At 33.4% G+C, this 21,869-nt stretch overlaps 1 protein-coding gene across 9 annotated transcripts in view; it reads left to right on the top strand.

The window, feature by feature from the left end:
- Positions 1 to 21,869, top strand: part of LOC107443911 (plexin-B) — a 251,761-nt gene that overhangs the window by 135,404 nt on the left and 94,488 nt on the right. For 6 of the 9 annotated variants that reach the window (XM_087158423.1, XM_071182958.2, XM_043047550.3 and 3 more), the window contains 2 exons: positions 4,538 to 4,613; positions 12,584 to 13,795. In XM_087158423.1, coding sequence (XP_087014549.1) covers positions 12,632 to 13,795 — 1,164 coding nt within the window. In that variant the 5' untranslated portion in view covers positions 4,538 to 4,613; positions 12,584 to 12,631. The remainder of the gene's footprint in view (positions 1 to 4,537; positions 4,614 to 12,583; positions 13,796 to 21,869) is intronic. The other 3 variants (XM_071182957.2, XM_043047552.3, XM_043047551.3) reach the window with 1 other exon arrangement.

The raw sequence follows: 21,869 nt of genomic DNA, 5'->3' as shown, positions 1-21,869 counted from the left end.
TGTAATCGCCGAATTAAAAGGGTCGTCGCTAATTGCGACTACATTTTTTTTAATTTTAGGATAATAACGAGAAAAAAAATTTAAAAGTTTTTTTTTTTTTTTCTCAAAAGAATAGAATTTTTTTAGTGTGATTGATTTCATTACGTTGCAGCGCATCTCTTAAGAATTTGAAGGTAGCAAAAAAAAAAAAAAAAAAAAAAATTAATATTAAGTAAACATTTATTTTTATTCATTGAATGCTGCTTTTTTTTAATAATATTATTTTGTATTCCGAAATATTAAAAATCTGTAGTGACTGTTATCTATATTCTATTAAAATATATTACTTTTAATTGATTTGTTTCAAATTTAAATTGAGTCATGTCGAAATATTCTTAGCCCAGTAAAAAGGAACGATGGTTAGAAAATTCATTTTGCCTCTTTGGAGAGAGACCCCCCCCCCCTCTCTTCGGTGAACGCTGTCAAAAGAAACGAATGCCGGTCATAAATTACAACTTCCACCCCTTCCCCCCCCATCGGGAGGAAGGGGGATCGAAATTATGCAAACGAGATTCGTGCAGGGGAAATAATTCTCTGCTGAGGATGGACGCGGAGGGAGAAACTAGTTTTGGGAATCCCAGCAGCCAGTGGAGGAGAGGTCCTAATCGTTGGCCAAAAGACATTTTTCTAGATAAAAGAATGTCTGTAATACATTGTTGCCATTAGACAAGATAAAGGCCTGTCACCTTTTTTTCACCCCTCTGTTTTTGTTGTGGCATTTCATTCCCAAGAATCTGTTTGTTTTCTGTTCGCTTTGTATTGATGGTTTTTAAAATTTCGTTCATATACAGATTGAAATTAATATACGAGAGTAACGTTTAATTTTCAGAATTGTTTCAAAAGCTTCATTTAAAACCAAGTTTCAATTCATATACGAGAATAAGTCTTTCAGTATTAAAATTGTTCCAAAAGCTCATTCAAATACCATCTAAAAAATGTTGATGGTTTATGTTAGTTTCAGTGCGATTCATGACTGTTCAGCATAATTTGATGGTCACCCTCATCCAACATTTTCCATTAGTGTTCCTGGTTTTTGATATGCCAACATACTTCCATCATTCCATGATGGGAAATGCATGAGGGTTAACCCTCAAGAGGACTCTCGTGGCCGTGATGGTTCATGATGTTTCCAACTATCCACGATGGGAATACTTTTTGTTAGTTCTCAGGAATCAAAACAATTTAGTTAGACCATCATCAATCAATCCGAATGGTGGTTGTTCATGATCGTTCCAGCATTTGATTTCTAAGCTACTATGATTTAAATTCATGATGGTTCAAGATGAACACAAGCCATGCTATTCTTATGTTGGACCCTCATCAATCAGTCCTACATTAAGGTTACCATCAAAAAATGCAATGGTTCGTGACGGTTACCACCAAGATTATGTTGGTCCATCCATGGAAAAATCATTAAAAATTTTAACGCGGGAAGTTAATTTTAGGTGCTAAGCCTGATGAATTTCTTTTCATAAATCCGTTTCAATCCCTAGGAAGACTTAATAAATCTTCTAGAGAAAAAATGAAATAGTATTCATGAGTTTAATCCCAAAGAGGGCGACATCCTTTCTAGAGTCACAGACTTTTAGGGAGGCCTAATAATTCATTTTCGAACAAAATTTCCAAACGAGCCAAAATGATAATGATGGTGCACTTCGTGATTTCGCCGATGGCTGAATTTTCCCTTCCCTCACGCAACGACGGTTAAATCAACAATCCCCTTCTCTATAACAACCATTCCAAACCATAATTAGGTTACATAATTAACTATTCCAGGCAAAAATCGTAACTCTTGTCAATCATCATCATTTTTTTTTTCGTGTCGTGGTCTGGACTGTGTGTAAACTTAATCACCGTCGCGGGTTTCAAATTTAAAACAATAATCAGCGTTTCTTTTTGATAATAATTGGCTTCTTTGTTTCAAAGAATCATAAAACCTGGAATGATAAGTTTTGGAGAGGATTCTCTTTTGATTACAGATTTAAAGCGTATTATCAGTGAACAGTTTGTCGTTCGTTCAGTAGCCAGAGAGAGCTGTATTTTTTTTTAATACTGGCTTTGCGTGTAGGTCATAAAAAATCAATCTTCCAACACAAAGTAACGAACTTCGGATCATTGTCTAGTTAGACTATTATTTATTTACAAATCTTTCGTCTCCTTATTTCAATAACGTATTTCATAGTTTTCTCCTTCTACTTTATGAGTAATAAATTCATTGTTAAAATAATATCTTACCTCAATGTGTCGTTTATTTATTGTACTGGGGTCTCCCTGCCATTGCTCCTGCACGCTGACCCCCACAATTGCTTTACAATATTTTTTTTTTACTGTTAAACAAATTTGCAAATTAAAATAAAAAATTATTTAATTAAAATTATTATTTAAATTAATAGATTATTTAGCACAGATTTTGTTCCTGACTCTATTGGAATTTTAACTAGTCCTTCTCTTCAGTAATTAAAAGGTATATATATATATATATATATATATATATATATATATATATATATATATATATATATATATATATATATATATATATATATATATATATATATATATATATATATATATATGTCGGAGATTTTGGTGGTTCCCCGTTTCTTATTAGTTCCAGATCCTATTGAGATAACATTTAACCAGTTCTTATTTTGGAATCTGAGGATGAAATTATTGCATTTTATATACTTTGTGATGACTGTTTGAAAATTACTTCAAGTCATTCGAATAAGATCTTTTATAAAAGCCTTCCATCCACTTGAATAGTTTTTTTTTTTTTTTTGTTATTTATTTATTCCTTTTATATATCTCTGAATATTTTCCCGCTTCTCTCTTAATCCAAATGTGAGTCACGTCAAAGTATATTCAATTTCAAAATTTCAACGTTTTCAACTTCAAATAAAAATATCGAGGAGTTAAATTATGGTAAAAAAAAAAAAAAAGAAATAATAAAAAAAGATACCCTCTTCTTTTCATTATGCTTTTTCTTCGTCGGTATCCAACCCATAAACAATAGAACCATAAAATGTTCAGCTATGCAGAATAAATAAATAAATCTCTTTCTAGAACATATTCACATAGAAGAGGTTTTAAGGGATAAAAACCTTGCATCTCTGGGCGCCATTAAAAAAAGGGGGGAGGGGGGGAGGACGATAATCGAACACTCTCTCAACCCCTTTGGGAAAGCATCTCACGATCAGAGGGGCTCGCATCATGAAGGGGGCTTAGCTTTAATAAATGGCTTCAAGACGGCTGGGAGCTGTTTTCGAATTCAACCTTTGCCACCGGACAATCGGCTTATTTTATCTCCTCATCCCCTTTCCCGTCCACCCCCTTGATCCCCTCAACCATTTCATATCGTCAACACACATACCTATTTAAAAAAAAATTTTAAAACTAATAATGGTGTCCGTATTGAATAAAAAAAATTCGGTGGCAGAACAATTTTGTCTCATTCATCAGCAGATGCAATCATTCCAAAATCAATTTATTTTTCTCGTTATGTGTGGGTGGCAATTAGTGTGACTGAGATTTCAAGAGATCACTGCTGAAAATGGTGCTTATCGTTTTTAAAAAGTGCTAATTTTTGATTTTCGTTTTTTAAAAGTCCTTAAAGGTGTTTTTTTTTTCATGGGGTGTTTTTAAAAAGTGCTTCATTTTCCCTTTTTCAAAATGAGATTTTTTTTTTTCTTTACCATCTCAATTTCCCCCACGTATTATGTAAAAGCGTAATTTTTACATTTTTCTATTCAACGTTTTTACAATTCATTTCGGCATAGTGTCGGTCCGTTGCGTATGAAAGCGCCCATCATTTGTATACTTGCGGGCCCCCCATGTGCTTCTAGTGAAGTGAGATAATTGCTCTCTCATCTGCCGCATGATACTCAAGCTTCACTTTCCACCTTCTGAAATCGAAACGAAAAATTTTATAATGGATAATATAATCAAGAAAAAGAGTTCTTTGTCACAAACTAATCATTTTATCACGATCATGTCTTTGAAAATTATTTTGCATTTTGTTAATGTATATTGTGCTTAAAAATATTTTTTTGAGTGCTTAAAAAAGTACTTGAAAGGTGCTTATTTTTATTAAAGGATTTGGCTACGCACCCTGTCGAAGAAAATTGACTTTTTTTTTTTGCAAATGTAAAATCACAGCTATGAATGACATTGAGAAAAAAAAAAAAATTCGACGAGGGAATATTTTAGTTCCCAGTGGGCATGTTTAGAAAAAGGAGAAACATTTTCTTTTTTTTCGAACAGCGGGGGGCGTCTCTCTGCCATAAACTACAGAGATTTTTGACCCTAGCCTAAACCGCGGGGCTCACGGAATCCCGCTAATGCCTAATTAACGTGGGGTCCGTCCCCTGTTGGTTCCTTACTTGTCCAATTTCAAAAGGCGTTCTGTTTTGTGGTCTACTCCCCCCCCCCTCTCCCAACATTTCTTTTGACTGAAGTGTGTTATTACAGTTCTAATGTTTTTTTTATTTTATTTCAGCTGATCTCTTCTGCTGAGAGTCTGTCGTTTGTGAGTGACTATCGATGTTAAGGACTACAAGAGCTGAAGAGTAGAGGTAAGTTCCTTCTGTTCTTATAGTCATTGGGTGTAGTGTACAGTAGTATAAGTAGTTTTTTTTCTTTCCGGATCAGTTTCAGTATGAGTCGTCGTGTACTTTATTCTGAAGGCATGTTTAAATGCAATTAAATTAAAATTAATAAATCAAAATAATCTAAAATATAAACAATAAATTCCCCCCCCCTCCCCAGCGGGGCTAGGTAAAATTATCAAACGTTGACAGGTCCGCGGTGATAAAAGGATTGGGGAACACTGAGTTACAGTATTAGTCGAAATCAATATAGTTAATTTTTTTCGGATCAGTTACACCAGTGTTTCCCAAACTTATGACTTTGGTGCACCCCTTCTAAATTTTTCGTAACGCTGTGTACCACTGATAACAAAATGAATGTACTTTTTACTATAAAAAAAATTGCACAAACGTTAAAAATCAAAACTGGCTGTTGACACCACTCAATATTAACTGTTAACAATGGAACACTGTTAACCAATTGGAAAAATACGTAATCGTAAATTTTCATGTCTACCTCTGTTTTTGAATAAAATTTTTTGCAATTTTCGTTTGTTGCAAGATATTTCGCATAAGAACGCATGCCTCTTCTAAACTGTTCCCGTACCCCTGGGGGTACGCGTACCACATTTTGGGAAACACTAAGTTACACTATCGATCAACATCAATTTGTTTTAGATTTTTTTTCGGATCAGTTACAGCATCAGTCGAAATTAATTTAGTCCTGTTAGGGTTTTTTCGGATCAGTTACAGTATCAGTCGTCATCAAATTTGGTATCAGTCGCAAATTGATATCAAAAGACGTGTTTTACCGATGTCGAATGATTGATGGATTCGTTCATTTAGACCTATATTAACTGACAGTCACAAACTGCTCAACTGAGTATCAGTCGCAAAAACCTGATACTTTTCTTATCAGATATAGTTTATCATTTTTATTTTCTCGCTTTTGTGCGGGAAATCTTTCAGTCGAAATTCCGACCACTTTATGATTAGCTAGAGTGCCCAAATTTCAACTAGAGTTCTGTGTTGGTTGCTAATACGAGTTACAAATATTTTTTTTAATGGTGTGAGTAATATATTTACCTCGAATCGAAATTCCGTTACCAGTTTCTAATGTAAACAAAGTAAAAGTTATAGTTTGTCTATGTAAATAACTTCCCTAGTCATTCGTCTATAACAGTGACTATGGTAACGAGGTATAACTATTTCAAGTAACGATGTTTAGAACAGTTTTTACTCGGGTCGGCGAGAGAAAGGGAATCTTACAGTGTTAGCCCTAGAGTGAAGAGAGGCTACCCTTGCTGAAATGCGCTATTCCAGTTTCCATAGTAGCAGACTTTGTGGCCAGGGGAGTTCTTACCGTAGACAAACCATCAATCTTAATTTATAAGCGTGATAAGAAATTTTTAAACTTCATTATTATTCTTTTTTATTTTGCTCAAAATGTTTACCTCTGAAAGAATGCGGGAACGTATTCGGTGACAAAAAGTTCGAAATGGTATTGTGATCTTGATGATAAATTTACAGTCCCTGGTCAAATTATTAGACGCTGTATAAAATCTTAATTATCAGGTGATACTATGCAGGATTTTACGCGACTGAAACCGGTTTGCACTTGTTTACGTTAGTGTATCAATGGGTAAAATGAGACGATATTATAATATAAATTCGACGAGTGGATACATTAAATGGTATATTATTTAATTATAGAATATTTATTATATCAGGTATTATAAAAGTGTATTATAATAATTAGAACAAATTATTGAACGCGCTGTAGTAATGACACGTTTTGCACGAGTTTAGATGCAATACTTTTATATTTAAGCATGCATGTCATGAGTTTTTTTTTATATACTTCCTACTTGTATTTATTTTTAACGTATTGCATTACAATGTTAACCATTTGATCGTAAGCAAGTGCAAACACTCTCGTAAAAACAATAAAGCTGTAGAGTATCACCTATATATAATTAAGATTTCACATAGAATCTTAGAGTGTATTTAATAATTTGGCCTGTACAAATCACGAGGAGAAAGTAATCTGGATCAATAAAGAGTTTTATCTAATGACCAGTTTTCCCACATATTTTTTATTTTAAAGCACTTTATGCATAGTGACTTCCTGTTCGAATCCTAGTTATGACTGAGTGCAGTAACTTATGTATTTATGGGGTGAATATTGAGTTTAAAGCAAAAGATGGCTTATAATTTTTTGACATAATTTTGGTAATTATTATTTTTCTTCTTACAGTGTATCGATAACGCAGGATAACTCTTTCATAATTTTTTAATCCTGTAACTGGGGTAGAAATTAAGAAAATTTTGGCACTGGACCCAAACAACAGTCACTAAAATATATCCGTACATTTTTTCCTGTGTCAGAAGTAGTTTAAGTGAATAATAACGGTTCACAATTCTGATGAATTAAGTGCAAAACAGGGAACTAAAAATCAAAATGAATAAAAAAGCGTACTATTTCTACTGCATTCGATTGTTTTGTTTAGTGTGATTATTTTATGATGGTCTGAGACACATTTGAGTGGTCCTAGAGACTTTTGAATTCTTTGTTGCACCTGAATTGTCAATAAATATTTACCATCGTAGGAGAGGTGATAAAAATGAAAAACTAGTCATTTTAACATAATTCTGTAGTTTTGTAAAACCTGAAAAAGTTTTGGCTTGTTGTTATTCTTATGTACACATAGATGAGGAATTTTTATCAATAGGAAGAAAATGTTTTTCTTAATGTGCATATCCTAATCATGATTTTCTTTTTTCACACTCTGCCCTATTATCTTGCTCAAATGTTAATAAAATACTTTTTATGCATGCATTCAAGTTCAAATACATTTTTTTTCGATGTTAATATAGTTTTTTTCAAGTATTAATTCATTCATTAAACTTAATTAATAAATTTTAGTTTTATGTGGGAGTTGTAATTATTTAATAAAAAGTAACTAAAATAAATATTTTCTTTGTGGACTTTTTTTTTATATTACTTCTTTTTTTATTATTAAGTACTTAAAATAGTGCTTAAGAGGCTTTGAAAATTGGACAGTGCACCCTGACTAGTGAGTACAAAATATCAGATACTGTATCCTGACATTCTTCGCTGCTATCCTATGATTTATCAGTCATCCATTATCAGGCCGCCTTCCGCGAACAAAGCAGATCAGTGCTTCGAACTAAGTGTTCGATCCCGAGAGATGCACCCCCTTTTTTTTGTTTTCATTTTGATGGGTGGCTGCCTAATCAAGAGAACAGTTATTGGACATTAGGCGCGATTTATTACACAGTAAAAGGACCCAAAGAACTGAGAGTATTCGATAATAGAAAAATCTAAGGGGTGGAACAAGGTTTCGGGTGGTGCTCCGCGATTGGATGCGATAACATTAGCAGAAAACTACGTTCTATCTACAGAACTTTCAGGCTTCAGTCAGCAAATTCGTGGAAATTGTGTTCCTTTATTCGGTAAATAAGGGTATTTTTTCCCCTTTAACGTCTCGGTTTTGTTTTAAAAGGGAGTACTTGTTTAGAAGAGAATGTCTTCCGTTATACAGATGGTACTCTGATAATAGAAGAGATTGAAACTGGAGTTGTTCCAATCAGCGAATGAAGTGGACGAATTCTAGGAAACTTTTTGTTCCGATTGAAAACGATTTTCATGGAACAAAATAAGTGACTTTGCTCTAAAAGGAGCTTATGTGGACAGCATGCATGGTCAAATTATTTGTCGCTATTTATAAAATAAATATGAAAGCAGTGCCGGATTACCCAGTAGGCCAGACTAGGCCCCCCCTTAAAATGGATTTTTTGAAAATGAATTTAAAAAAATTAAGAAAAACAATGATTTTTTTAAAAAAAAATAAAATCAATTTCAAATATATATTAAAATTTTTTCAAAATGTTATGATTATTTTTTAGTTCTAATTTAACAAAATAAAGTAAAATTTAATTTATTATTATTTACTTTTATTTTAAATATACTTTCTTAAATGAAAAGATATCATAAATACTTTGAATAAATAAAAAATATACGAGAAAAACTACTTAATCGAAGGGCCCCGAAAATTTGAATGGCCCTAGGGCCCCGCGTACGCTTTATCCGGCCCTGAATTACCGTAAAACCTCGCTACAACAATTATTTTGCGTACCCAATAAATATACTGTTGTAGAGGTATATATTATTATATCGAGGGCCTACGTACTTTAGGAACTCAATAAGATTTTTTTTTAAAACTTTAATGTTATAGATGTATTAACTATAAATCTATTTATATAATATATAAAAATTTAGTTTGCAGAGTGGTAATTATGGTCAAGTATGAAATCAGAAAGGAATGTTACATCTGTGACTTCTTAGGAGATAAGGGAGGCAATTCTAAGAATGGAACAGTTTTGGGGGTGGTCAATGTACATCAAGGATGGCGTATTGAAATCTGAATACAAAAGCCATTCACTGTGGTGAAAAGTTATAAGATAATTAGCAGTGAGTCTTCTCTTGTCAGAAAAGACCGGAAAAAAGGGCAAAATATGATGAAATAAGATTTTTTTGCATTTTTTTGAATAAATGGAGAAAATAAGTTTGAAATTTGAAGGAAAAAAAATCGTTTTACAGGGTTTATTGCCATATTGAGAGGTGGATAGCATTAATTCATATACAAGTTCGTCGGGAACATTATTGTAATAGAGTGTATCGAATATTGTAGTAGCGAGAGTCTTCCTTTCAAGAAATCACCCCCCGAAGATTTTTTTCGTTTGTAATATACGTGATCCCAAGATATTCATTGATTTTGCCTTTCCTTTTTCCCTCGTCAGACTTAGTTCTTAACACCGTTTATTTTTACATATTGTCAATGTTTTATATTGACGCAGCTCGAAATGAGTGCTTAAAATATGCTTATTTTTAATGTTCAACCCAAATTTAACAATTAAACAGGAATTTCGTACCTCCTTACTTTTCTCTAAAGATGTCACTACGTTCGGGCTACTAGGTAGATGTTATTGCGTTTGGACTTCTAAATGATCAAAATGTCTTGTTTATGGTAAGCCGTGCTGAGGCCTTCTCTGTTCTATGAGGTATGGTGAGCTGATCATATCGTCAGTGTGTGGGTGGTTGACCACTTGGATCAGTCTGCGTAGAGTACGAGGGTGCGCGGTATGGGTCATTGCTAAATTGTTCTACAGTAAAGTACCCGACTTCGCGTGCAGGTCGTTGGGCTACCGAAGCGGGGGTGCCATCCCCTCTGCAGAGGATCAAAATTGTGATGGAATGTCTTCGAATCGTCCTCGGGGATGTTTTCCAGACCGTTGCCAAAAGCCCATTCTGCAGCTCTAGTGAGACGTAAATGAACAACAACAACACCTTGTTGGGAATTCTGTATATAGCGCTGAATCTTAAAATACAATTTCTTTCTTCTTTTATCGTATTTGGTAATCCCTAGAGCATTCATTAACCTCTTCCCTGATGATGCCGAGTTAACTCGGGCACGCATATATTGGAAATATATATCATCCCGAGAAAACTCGGGCTTAGCAGAATCTGTGAGTACATTTTGTTTTATTACGTTTTTACTCGGACGGAAGCAAAAAAAAAACAAAGAAAAAAAAAACATAATCTGCTGTGAGTGGGAGTTTTGATGTTGAAACTGCACAACGTGTTTTGTGTGATGGTTGATGAATTGACTTATCAATAAGAGGCGTATTCCTTCACTGACGTTTGAAAAGTATCACTTTGTGTTGTCCCTTCTTTTATCCTACAAGGACTCATATTTAACTTATTTCATTGGTCCGAGATAGTAAACTGATTTTAAATTTAATATTTCTTACCCATTAAAAAAAAAGAATTCAAATTTCAATTTGAAACTTATGCATTATGTTTTATTTTAGTTCCTTGCATTTATTAATAACAAAAATATATGCTGATTTTTTAAATTTTTTATCTTTAAAATAATAAGTAGGGGAAGTGATTAAATGACTTTGCATTAACAATACACAACCACCAACATCAATAAGTTGAGATCTGATATTCAGCAAATTCTACGGATCGCTAAAATAAAAATTTATAACTCTTTTTTTTTATATCTGAAACAAAGTAATTAATTTTTGTTGTTGCACAGTATGAAAAGGAAAATTATGTAACTGTGAGAGGCTTGTTAACTTTAGTTCAGAGCATTGTTATAAATAATTAACAGTCATAAAAAAAATAAATAAATATTAACGCAGAAAAAAGAATCTGTGCTGTTAATACTGGGATCGAATTGATTCCACATAAAATATTCATTAATTCCTCTTTAAAAAACGTATACTTTGAAGATATTAAAAGAAACTTTCTGGAAGGAATCAGATTTTGTGAATTGCCTTCTCTAACATTGCATTTCAGAAGATAACATAACTTAATTGTAATTTATAAGTATAGTATTTTATGAATTTTATTATTCAAGTTAATTTATGAATACAATATTTCTGAAATGTACTAAAAGTTTCATTTGGGTTGAAATTATGTCAGGATTCTTATTTTCTAAATATTTCTCTTTAAATATATTTAAAATATCTTTTAAAATACCTAGGAATAGTTATAAATGTCTAGAAATATTCTTTAAATATCTAAAAATATTTAGAGGTATTTTTTTAAAAAAATACATATATATTTTTTAGTATTAGAAATCATTTTTTTTTTAAATATTTCGAAATATATTTTGTAGTTTATTGCTAATTTATATCCTGCCCAAATGTCTCCCTTCGTTTCGATAAAATCGAATTAACAAAACCAAAAAGAAGAAAAATAATAAAAGGAAATTTTTGAAAACTACGTTTTACAAGTAGTTTTTATATGGCGTTGAACAAGCAATCCAGTTTACGACTTCATCTACGTAGCCTTGCTATTTTAAATCCAATCCAGAAGACAAAGGAACTCCTGGATTAAGTTTAGGGAGAAATTTGCCTTTGTGGAGAACTTTCTGATGGAACTAACCCGCATTTTAGTTACATGGTGAGGAAAATCACGTAAACCTCCCACGGTTAACCTGACATCAAGGGTACTATGATCCGTCTACCACTGAGGATATTTTACTGTGGTGCTGCCGGGGGCGGAATTCGTATCGGCTGGGATTCAAACCCAGTTCACCTCATTGGGAGGCGAGCGTTCTATCCCCTGAGCTACAACGGCTCTTTACAAGTAGTTTGTAAAATAAATAAATGACATTTTACTGAAAATAAAACGCACGCTGCATTATTTTCCAAATAAACTCCCCGAAAATCCGTTTCACTTCTTTCATAATGAACTTCTATACCCGCTAAAATGTACTTCGCATGTCTTTTTTTTTTTTAAATTGTGTGTTTATCGTTTGAGGTCTTCTAAAAATAAAATAAGTTAGTCATTTGCAATATATATATATATATATATATATATATATATATATATATATATATATATATATATATATATATATATATATATATATATATATATATATATATATATATATATATACTGAACGATTTTGATGAAATGTACATACAATGATACAATACAAAACAAATAACCAATCAACAATTGTAATACACACGCATGATCATGCGTAACACTTGTTGGAGTCGGAAGGTATGAAACAACGGTTGCAGAATAAACACAGAAAAAAAAATGGCTTAATACTTTTTACAGGCCCTGCAGCGTGATTTCATGGTTGAAGTAAGGCAGTTTATCATTTCCTGTGGCAATTGGCCTGAATTGTCCTGTGGTAATTTCATACCTTCCTACTCCACCGAGTGCTACGCACGATCATATATATATACTTTATACCATATATAGTATGTACATAAAGTATATATGAAGAAATATATAAAGTCTATATGTAAAGTATATATATAAAGTATATGTATATAAAGTTAAATAACAAGCATAGTTATAACAAGGGCTTATATTGAATGGTGTTTTTTTCTTCTTTTTATAGGTCAACACTGATATGATTTCAAGGTTGAAAGGCCAAGGCTGAGAAGAAATGGAGGTGTTTCCTCTCCGCCTAACCTTATCTAACGGTTGGTGGAGAACAATCCCATGGTTCATCCTGTGTTCAATACTGCCCATGGTTGTGGCGGCGGCGGCATCCTACAACACCCCCAACGAAACAATCCTGTTTCAACACATGGCCGTAGACCCAGTCACCGGTAGAGTCTACGTCGGTGCCACCAACAGGCTCTTTCAGTTCGACTCCAACCTACGTCTGGAACACTCGGTGCTGACCGGTCCGGTGGACGACGACATCAACTGCTTTCCAGGCACCTGCTCCTCCGAACAGAACCTGGCGGGGGTGGACAACGTCAACAAACTCTTAGTGATAGATGAAAATTCCAGGAGACTTGTTGTGTGCGGTAGTGTGTACCAGGGTGCTTGTAGGCGTCATAGCTTAGATGACATATCGGACGCCGAAACGATGGTACCTCTGCCCGTCGCCGCCAACGACGAAACCAGTACAACCGTGGCCTTCGTGGGTCCTGCGCGCTATATGGGCAACCCGTCTAACGTGCTGTACGTCGCCACGACGAACAGCCGCCTGGGACCCTACCGGGACATGGTGCCTGCCATCTGCAGCAGGAGTTTGGAGGTTGGTAAAAAACTATTCGCTGTGATCGAAAAGTCTTTCTTAGCCATTTCGCGTGTCGACATCAGCTCGCAACTCAGAGATTATTATCTGGTGGATTACGTGTACGGTTTCCATTCGGGAGACTATGTGTACTTCGCCACGTTGCAACGACGTTCTCACCTGCGTTCCTTAGAGGAGTGGGGATACATCTCCAGACTGGCGAGGGTGTGCGTGACAGACGCGGCTTACGATTCGTACGTGGAGACGACCTTGCAGTGCTTGGGTTCAGACGGCAGAGACTACAACCTGCTGCAGGATGCCCACTTGGTGAAGACCGAAGAAGGAGATGTTCTGGTGGGAGTGTTTGCCGCCAGCAGGGATCACACGGCTCGAAGTTCGGGGAGATCGGCTATCTGTGTTTTCTCGATGGCCGAGGTGGAACACAGGTTCACTGAGAACATCCATCTGTGTTACAACGGGAGTGTTCCGTCCAGGGATATGAATTATATTGCTGGAAGTATACAGGACTGCCCTGAACCTGGGGTACGTGAAGCCATTCTTTCCACCTTGCTTTCCTCACAGGTATCCCCCTCTTTTTTGTTTTGTTCTTTTTTTTTGTTTCGTTTAACTATCAAGATCACCGGAGATGAGGTCTTTAACCCCTTCCTTCTCGCTTCCGTGAAAATGGCGGGGTGAAGTTTCGCCCTCTATTTCTCGCTCCCGTGAAATTTCCGTGCTGGAGTGTTCAGTAGTAACGCACCAATAAGAATAAAACTAATTCATTTCTTTTGCCCGGAAAACATTTTATTTCTCATTTTACACACCAGATGGCAGTTCCAAGATATTTTTAAGGTCATTGTAGATAGTTTATTTTAAACTGGATGTCAGCACTAATCAAATCCGTGTATTTTGCAAAATAGGCACTTTTATGACCGTTTTCTAGAAAATTAACCAATCGTTAAGGGGTTAAAAAAAGTCTTATGTGGAATGTTGAATTGTAGTGAGGCCTTGCTTCGTTTCACAACCCAGATCACCGATTGAGCGCCAGATACGTTTTAAAAATCTTATATGGATCGTTGAATTGTAGTTAGGGGGATTTTTTTCGCTTAAGGTCGCCAAATGAGTACCAGATGTTTCCTAAAAACCTTTTGTGGAATTTTGATATCTAGTTAAGTGGTTAAACCTTACTTCCCTTTGGCCCAAATATTGTTTCTAGATAAATTTGGTAGCAATTTCAAAATAAAAACAAATCATTATGCGTCGATCATTAGAGCAAATCTTCATATAAAATAGTCTTGATTTGATATATATATATGTAATATGTGTTCCAGTTCTTTTTATTTGCTCCATACCATATTGCTCCAGCTGGCTGTTTCCTTTTGCACTTTATTTTAAGGCTGTTTATCGTTAGGCTCTTTCGCCATAAGTAGTAACGCTTTTAAAAGAACAGAATGCAATATGCTATTTTAAATGTATAGGCTGAGTTTTTTTTCCCTCATAATAAGTGTTCCCTTTCGTTTAGTAGCCATTATGCAACTGAAACAAAATTCGGTTGAACTAGTGATTTCCTCTCGATTTATTCGAAAAAATGTTCGTTGCTTGACGCAACTGAAACATTTAGAACGTTTTTTTTTTTGTCACGTGACAGCACGATAGCTTCAAAAGTTAGTTCGATAGAACTATTTCTGATCAATACTTAGGCAGATGTCCTCCGTATGGAGAGCAACCCGAATAAAATTAAAACTTGGTTATGTGTTACTAACACTCCGTTACAATTTTATATTGTCCTGCACTCGACTGATAGTTAAGACACGGTTCCCTTTAGAATACCGAAGTCAAGCATCACTGACTGCGGTCAATGTGCGGGTGGGTGACCACTTGGATCAGTCTACGAATGGACAGGGGTGTGCGGTATGGGTCCTCGTTAAACTGTTCTACCATGAAGTACCCCTCTGAAGAGGATCAAAATTGTGATGGTATGTCTTCAGATCATCCTCAGGGATGTTTCCCAGACCGTCGCCAATAGCCCAATGTGTTTCTCTAGTATACAATAGGCGACGTAAATAAACTACAACAATTTTATATAAATAATACGCTCATTAAATAATGGTACATTCATTTTTAGTTTAGAGATGCAAATATTTCGAATTACTTATTAGCATTTTTAAAGCGATTTCAGGATCCAAAACGATGATTCGATCTTCATTAGGAGTAGCTTAATTCATGTTTTTTTATTTGCTACTACTAAAAGTAAATTACCAATATTTTATTAATTATCTTTTTCACAAGGTAGTAGCAATTACATTATCTCATTAGAGTTCTTGATACAGACTGAAATTTTTTTTATACATAAGTATTTTGAAATTGTGCAAAAGATTGAAAATTACCAATCCCTGATGACTGTAAAAAGTACTGTTATCCTGTTTTAAAAATTTAAAATATACAATCATACGAGTTTAAATTATTTAATAAGGGAGAATCTTTAAAAAAAAAAATGATAACTCTTCATCGTGGTATCCGAATTCGTTTGAAATAATTTTTCTAAATTAAACAAATCATTCAATTCTAATTTTTAAAAAAATGTTGTTAATATTTTGAAATATTTAAAGAGCAATATTTTAGATAACAGACACAAATATCTATAATAAGAACGAAACTTTTCTAGCAGACGATAATTTATAAGTCACAGTTGAGACAACGCGTAAGGCGAATATAGCCTACGTGATTCGCAAATAAGTTTCTTCGATGGACAACCCTTTTATTTCGATAGTCATCTAATGTTCCAATCGAATTAGGAAACTAGTCACAATCGAATAGCGATTGAACGAATGGAAGAGGCCGGTTTCAGTTGCATAAGAGTGTAGTTTACTCCTTTACCATATTGTTCCCACTCGCTGTTATAACCCTTGCACTTAATTTTAAGGCTGTTTATCATAAGGCCCTTTTGCGAACATTTTGCAATACATTTGCAATACTAAGCGAACATTTTGCAATATGCTATTTTTAATGTGTAACTCTAGGTTTTTTTTTCCCTCCAACATAATAAGCGTTCCTATTTGTTTAGTTTATTCCATACCATATGGTTACCTCTGGCTGTTTTCTCTGGCTCTTTTTTAAGGCTGTTTACTGCAAGGCCCTTTCGCCATATGAAGTAACTTTTAAGGGAGGGAACAATGCGCAATATGCTATTTTTTATATTAAAAAAAATTGTGTTTTTCCCACATGCATAACGAGTGTTAGCATTCATTTATTTTGTTCCATACTAATATCGTTTCCTTTATCATAAAGCTGTTCATGAAAGGCCTTTCCACCGTTTGGCGTTTTTAGGAAATAATGTGCTACTTCTTTTTTTTTTTTATGTATATATATGAATGTTAGAGAGTCAGAATTAGTAGTTAGAATGTCAGCCAGTCACTTCTTTGCTGATATGAAAATGGTACGAAATTTCAAAATAACAAAATACGCATTCCCCCCCCCCCCAGTAAAAAGCATTTGGGATGAAAGCATGCATTGCTCTTTAGTCTTAATTAATCTATCGCATTGTTTTTTATGTGCAAAAATGGAGAGTTAATAATTTATTTTAAGAAGTTTTATCAAAGTTCTAAAATGTCGCAGAATTTGAAAAATCTGTTTTTGAAAAGCCTGTTTTTGAAAATATAAAAATGTTTAATACTTCTTAAAAGTTAAACATTTCTGTATGGCTTTTCATTTAAACAATTCTTTTCAAGGAAATGGTATTTATGGAACATAATTTAAAATTTATCTCGAGTTCAAGAGGCACTAAAATTGTGTTTTGTTCATTTATTTTCTTTGGCGAACGAGTTTTAAAAAGCAGCCTTAAATTTGCCCCGTTTTGCTTTTAGGTCTACGGAGCGAAAAAAAAAAAAAAAAATGACCACCCTGATCTTACCTACCGAACGTAGGATCACTCTCTTGACCGAACTACGGGGAGCCTATTTTCCAAATTGCGTCTATCCTCTATATTTTAGGGTCAGAAATCGGAATCTGTTGGAAAAGAAATGTATGTTTATGAAGAGAAAGTACCTTTTTGTCTCCGATTTTGTAACTTAAATATCGTCTGCCTATTTGAGGTTACCCCCTCGAAGCATTAAGATTAAGTCCTAGAACGTGAAGATCGGATCATTAGATCGAAAGTTATTCAAGGTCCGTTTTTTTTTTTTTTAGCACTGTACCTATGACTTTTCATTACAAAAATGGTCATACGGTTCATGAATGAATAATAAAAGAACTCTCTCTGATTCAGCAGGAACACACATTGTTTGAATGTTTTCTTCAATAAGTAAGGTGATCTCCGAAGCAAGGAAAGAGACACTCTCTGCTTCAACAGCCGGTTTTTGTTTATATTTAGAGCTAAAAGGACGCCTTAGCTTATTTAGCTGCGTATCAAAATGAACACTCGACTAGTTGTCCATTGATTCTAGCCTCAGATTATTTTAAATACTCCTTTCTTTTAGATTTTATCAATGATAGTACGTAACAAGGTTAATAAACTAAAGCCGCTAATATTATGAGTCTTTGGCATTTTTTTCTGCTGTAAGATTTGTTTCATTAGAAAATATTGTAATAGTTCAAAACACAATTTAAAGCAAATTTTTTTCCACAAAAATTTTTGAGGAAAAAAGGAAGAATTTTTATACCGCTTAAGATTCGAATCATTTTATTCTTTAGATGTGTCTTAAATTAAAAAAAAAAATATTTGGAATATGAAAAATGTTTTTTTTGGAGTGATCTTGAAGGGCATTTTCTTACCTTCCTTGAATTTATTTATCCCTTCATTTTTTTTCTTCCCTATTTCCCTACCACTTTTATTATTATTTAAAGTACTCCTGCACTTATTATAGCTTTCTCCTTATATTTTTTTTGCCTAAATAGTTTTTGTATTCATCATTTATTAAAATTATTATTGCAGTTAATACATTACGTAGAATGTAGGTAATGTATTTTACAGTGAGGGTGGTTCAAATATTACGCAAGCACCTAACGTGAATATATATATATATATATATATATATATATATATATATATATATATATATATATATATATATATATATATATATATATATATATATATATATATATATATATATATATATATATATATATAACTAATGCTTTAACGCATTTTAATAAAAATAATAGGGAGATTTCGCAAATTTACTTTAACTTCCGTACGTAAGATTTCAAGAAGTTGCGCATGCGCACATCTAGTACGCATGCTCTAGTTTTGATGAAATGCGTTCGTGAAAAAAATTATGAAACGTAAAAGGCCAGCGTTGGGGAATATCATCATAACTAAAAAAATCATAGCAAGCATTTACAAGGGTTTCTTTAAAGCTAAGTAACGATTCGTGCGGTTCTGTGAGTAGAAACATTTGATAGATTATAGATGATATTCAGCGATAAAGAATGCAGCTTATTATTTATAATATTTAAAAATCATTCAACTTCTATTGATTATTTTAACTAAATGGGATACCTGCAAGTGACGTAGTGTGGCTATCTCGATCCTGATTGGTTATTGAAACGTGGCATTTGCTTACGCTAGCAACTGTTCTTTTTATTCTACTTTGAGGAAGGCAAGCCTGTCAAGTACCAATTCTCTTAAGTAACGCAGCCTATAATCTTTCAATTCTATATGATAACACAAAGACAGGCACGAAGCCACGTAGAACACAAACAAACTTATTATGCATCGAAGTTGCCACGAAACAAAAATATATAACAGTTACAATTAAATACATGAACAAATAATAAATTAAAGTTAAGTAAAAGAAGTAGACTAGAAAGAATAATATTTCAACAAATTTGATTTACTATACGGCTCTCTATTTAATTAACTCAACGTTAATTAATATTTTAAGTTATGTAGAGAGACTTAGCTCAACTTTAATACTCCATATTGCTGATAATGATTAGCTGGTGCTGACGTCATATGCATGGGTATGGGTTGTCTTCTTCTTCTTGGAGTGCAAGTACCCAATTGTATACAAAAATAAATGTGATTTTGAAATAGCAAAAATATATCTAGTTTCTTAAGAAGTGAGTGCCAACCATAATGTTAATCAAAAACCAATAAAATTAATTTTTTTTTAATCAATGGACCCATGGCTGTAAGATCATACGATTCATTTCTAAATTTCATCAATATATTTTTTCAAATCCGGATTCCATGTAGGTTTAGAATTTAACAGCTATAAACAGCGTGCTTTGTCTTTGTAGCGTAAATCACGCCCATATAAAGGTGAGCATGCGCAGTTGCTTCCATCTTACGTACGGGAGCTAACGTCGTCCTTCATTTTTGGTCAGTAGGAGCATGAGAAATGCTTACGTAAGTCGTTAAAATCCACTGATGGTTTTTAAAATTATCGTAGAAAGCGGAGTTTAAAAAAAAAAAATCAACAAAAAAGTTGTGTATTACGATCACTGGTTAGCCATGGGTCAAATGCTTTTTTTTCTTTTCTGGATGGACTCCGTTAAACATTTCAAATCATGGGTTGCTGTCATCAATTGGATGTTTGGATTTTCATGTCCTGCCTCTGCACGTGTTTCACAAACAATACTTTTCCTTCATTCTTTATTTATATTGAAATCACCATTCAAGACAGTCATTATGCGTTAATAATAGAAAAGAATATAGAAATACTTTGAATTATTATTATGTATAAATACATTAAAAATGCCTGCCAGTGAAAATAGAAAGAAAAACAGCAGCGGTCGCCATAGCAACGCATGCGCACTGTTTACTGTTACTCTTGAACATAGTTGAAAAGTGTGTGGAGGCCATCTAATCCGAACCAGGATCCATTTTTCCTATGGGTCATAAAGCGGAATGAAATATTACCCTTAGAAAATTTTCAGATTTGGAAAAGAACTTTCTTCGAAGACTTCCAGAGGTTGATATTTTTGAATACTAAAGAAAAATGTAAAAAAAATTCCAAAAGACAACTTAGCTTACGTAATATTTGAACGATCTTTCAATTTTGGTTTTTCACTGTATTTGTATTCGCGATTTTTCCCTACCCATAATAAATGTTATATCATTCATTAAATCTTGAACGCATTTTTGTACAGTGAAATCTCCAGGAAGGACCACCTCTATTGACGACCCTTTTTGGGAGGGCACTTTCCATTGTGTTGAAGAAAACCTTTAGGAGAGAGACCATTAAAACCTCTCCTAGAGACCGGGCAAGCATCCGCATCGAATGCGGTCGAATAAGGAAACACGAAAAATTATCAGAACTAAAAGTTTAACAAAACAAATAAGTAGATTAAAATGTTTTCACAATATTTGTGTGAGGCAATGATTCACGTTTAGAGGTGAAAATTAAGTTGAGGGAATTTTTTTTTTTTTTTTTTTTTAGAAAAAACAAGCATTTTAAACAAACACTCTTTTCATATTTCAAAGCTAACTAGTCTTTATGTTATGAAATTAAATATAAAATTAAACAAAAATAAACATAACTGTTTATTTATTTTAAATATCTTTATCATTTATATAATTTTATTTTTACACATAATTATATCAGTTTGGATCATTTTTGGAGGCTCTAAATTTTATTCATAGATCCATAGTCTTTTGCCTGATGCCAACAGAAGTGGCAGAAAATGACACTGATTAAAATCGTTTGTGAAAAGTCATGCACATTCGATAACAATTTTGAACGACCCACCTCGCTCCCGAGAGGTTTCACTGTCGTACCATCCTATGGAACATCTCAGAATTTAGTATTTTGAAATATTTTTATTGTCTTTATTTTAAAAATATGTTTTCGAAAGAAAGAAAGAAAAAATGGTGCCCGCGAAAAATGAAACAAGAAGTATTTGGTAACTCCGTATCTTTAATTATCATTGCACTTGTGGACCCTGCAATGGTTTTAGGCGTTTAATACAAATATATCTTAAATGTTCGAACTGTCCTGAGTTTTCTGCAAATGTATCTGTAAATGTTTTGTAAGACTCGCAACGATTATTTTTAAACCCCGTTTTAATGCTTTTCTATCTTTCTGTGCTAGCAAAGCTGCAGGGAACAAAATGGTAAGACTAAGCCGGAGCGTAATATTACGTCAAAAAGCAGCGCGTGCAAAGTACCATATCACGTAATATTACGTCAAAAACAGGTAATTTGGTTTAAAAAAAATGTATTTATCTATTTTAACCATTCAGGTATTTTCTTTGGCTTTTACAGTCCCTGGCCAAATTATGAGACATAACTATAAGATTCTATGTAAAATCTTAATTATATAGATGACAGCTTTATTGTTTTTACGCGCAATTGTTCACTCATCATGTATCAGTTGGTTCAATGAGACTATATACATTTATAAATAAAGAATATTATACTATATTAGTATATCATGATAATTAGACAGACGCCCTTTAGTTTTTAAATAATTTCATACTTTACACGAGTTTATAGACAATACTTTTATATTTAAACACGCATGTAATGGGTTTTTATTCAGGAGCCTTTTTATATATATTTCCTATTTGTATTTATGAATAAAGAATATTACATTATATTAGTATATCATAATAATTAGACAGACGCCCTGTAGTTTTTAAATAATTTCATACTTTGCACGAGTTTATAGGCAATACTTTTATATTTAAACACGCATGTAATGGGTTTTTA

Source organism: Parasteatoda tepidariorum, chromosome 2 (assembly GCF_982258835.1).
Source record: "Parasteatoda tepidariorum strain Cologne lab strain chromosome 2, Ptep-v5.0, whole genome shotgun sequence".
Taxonomy (NCBI): Eukaryota; Metazoa; Arthropoda; class Arachnida; order Araneae; family Theridiidae; genus Parasteatoda; species Parasteatoda tepidariorum.
This window is presented reverse-complemented; position numbering and strand designations above follow the sequence as displayed.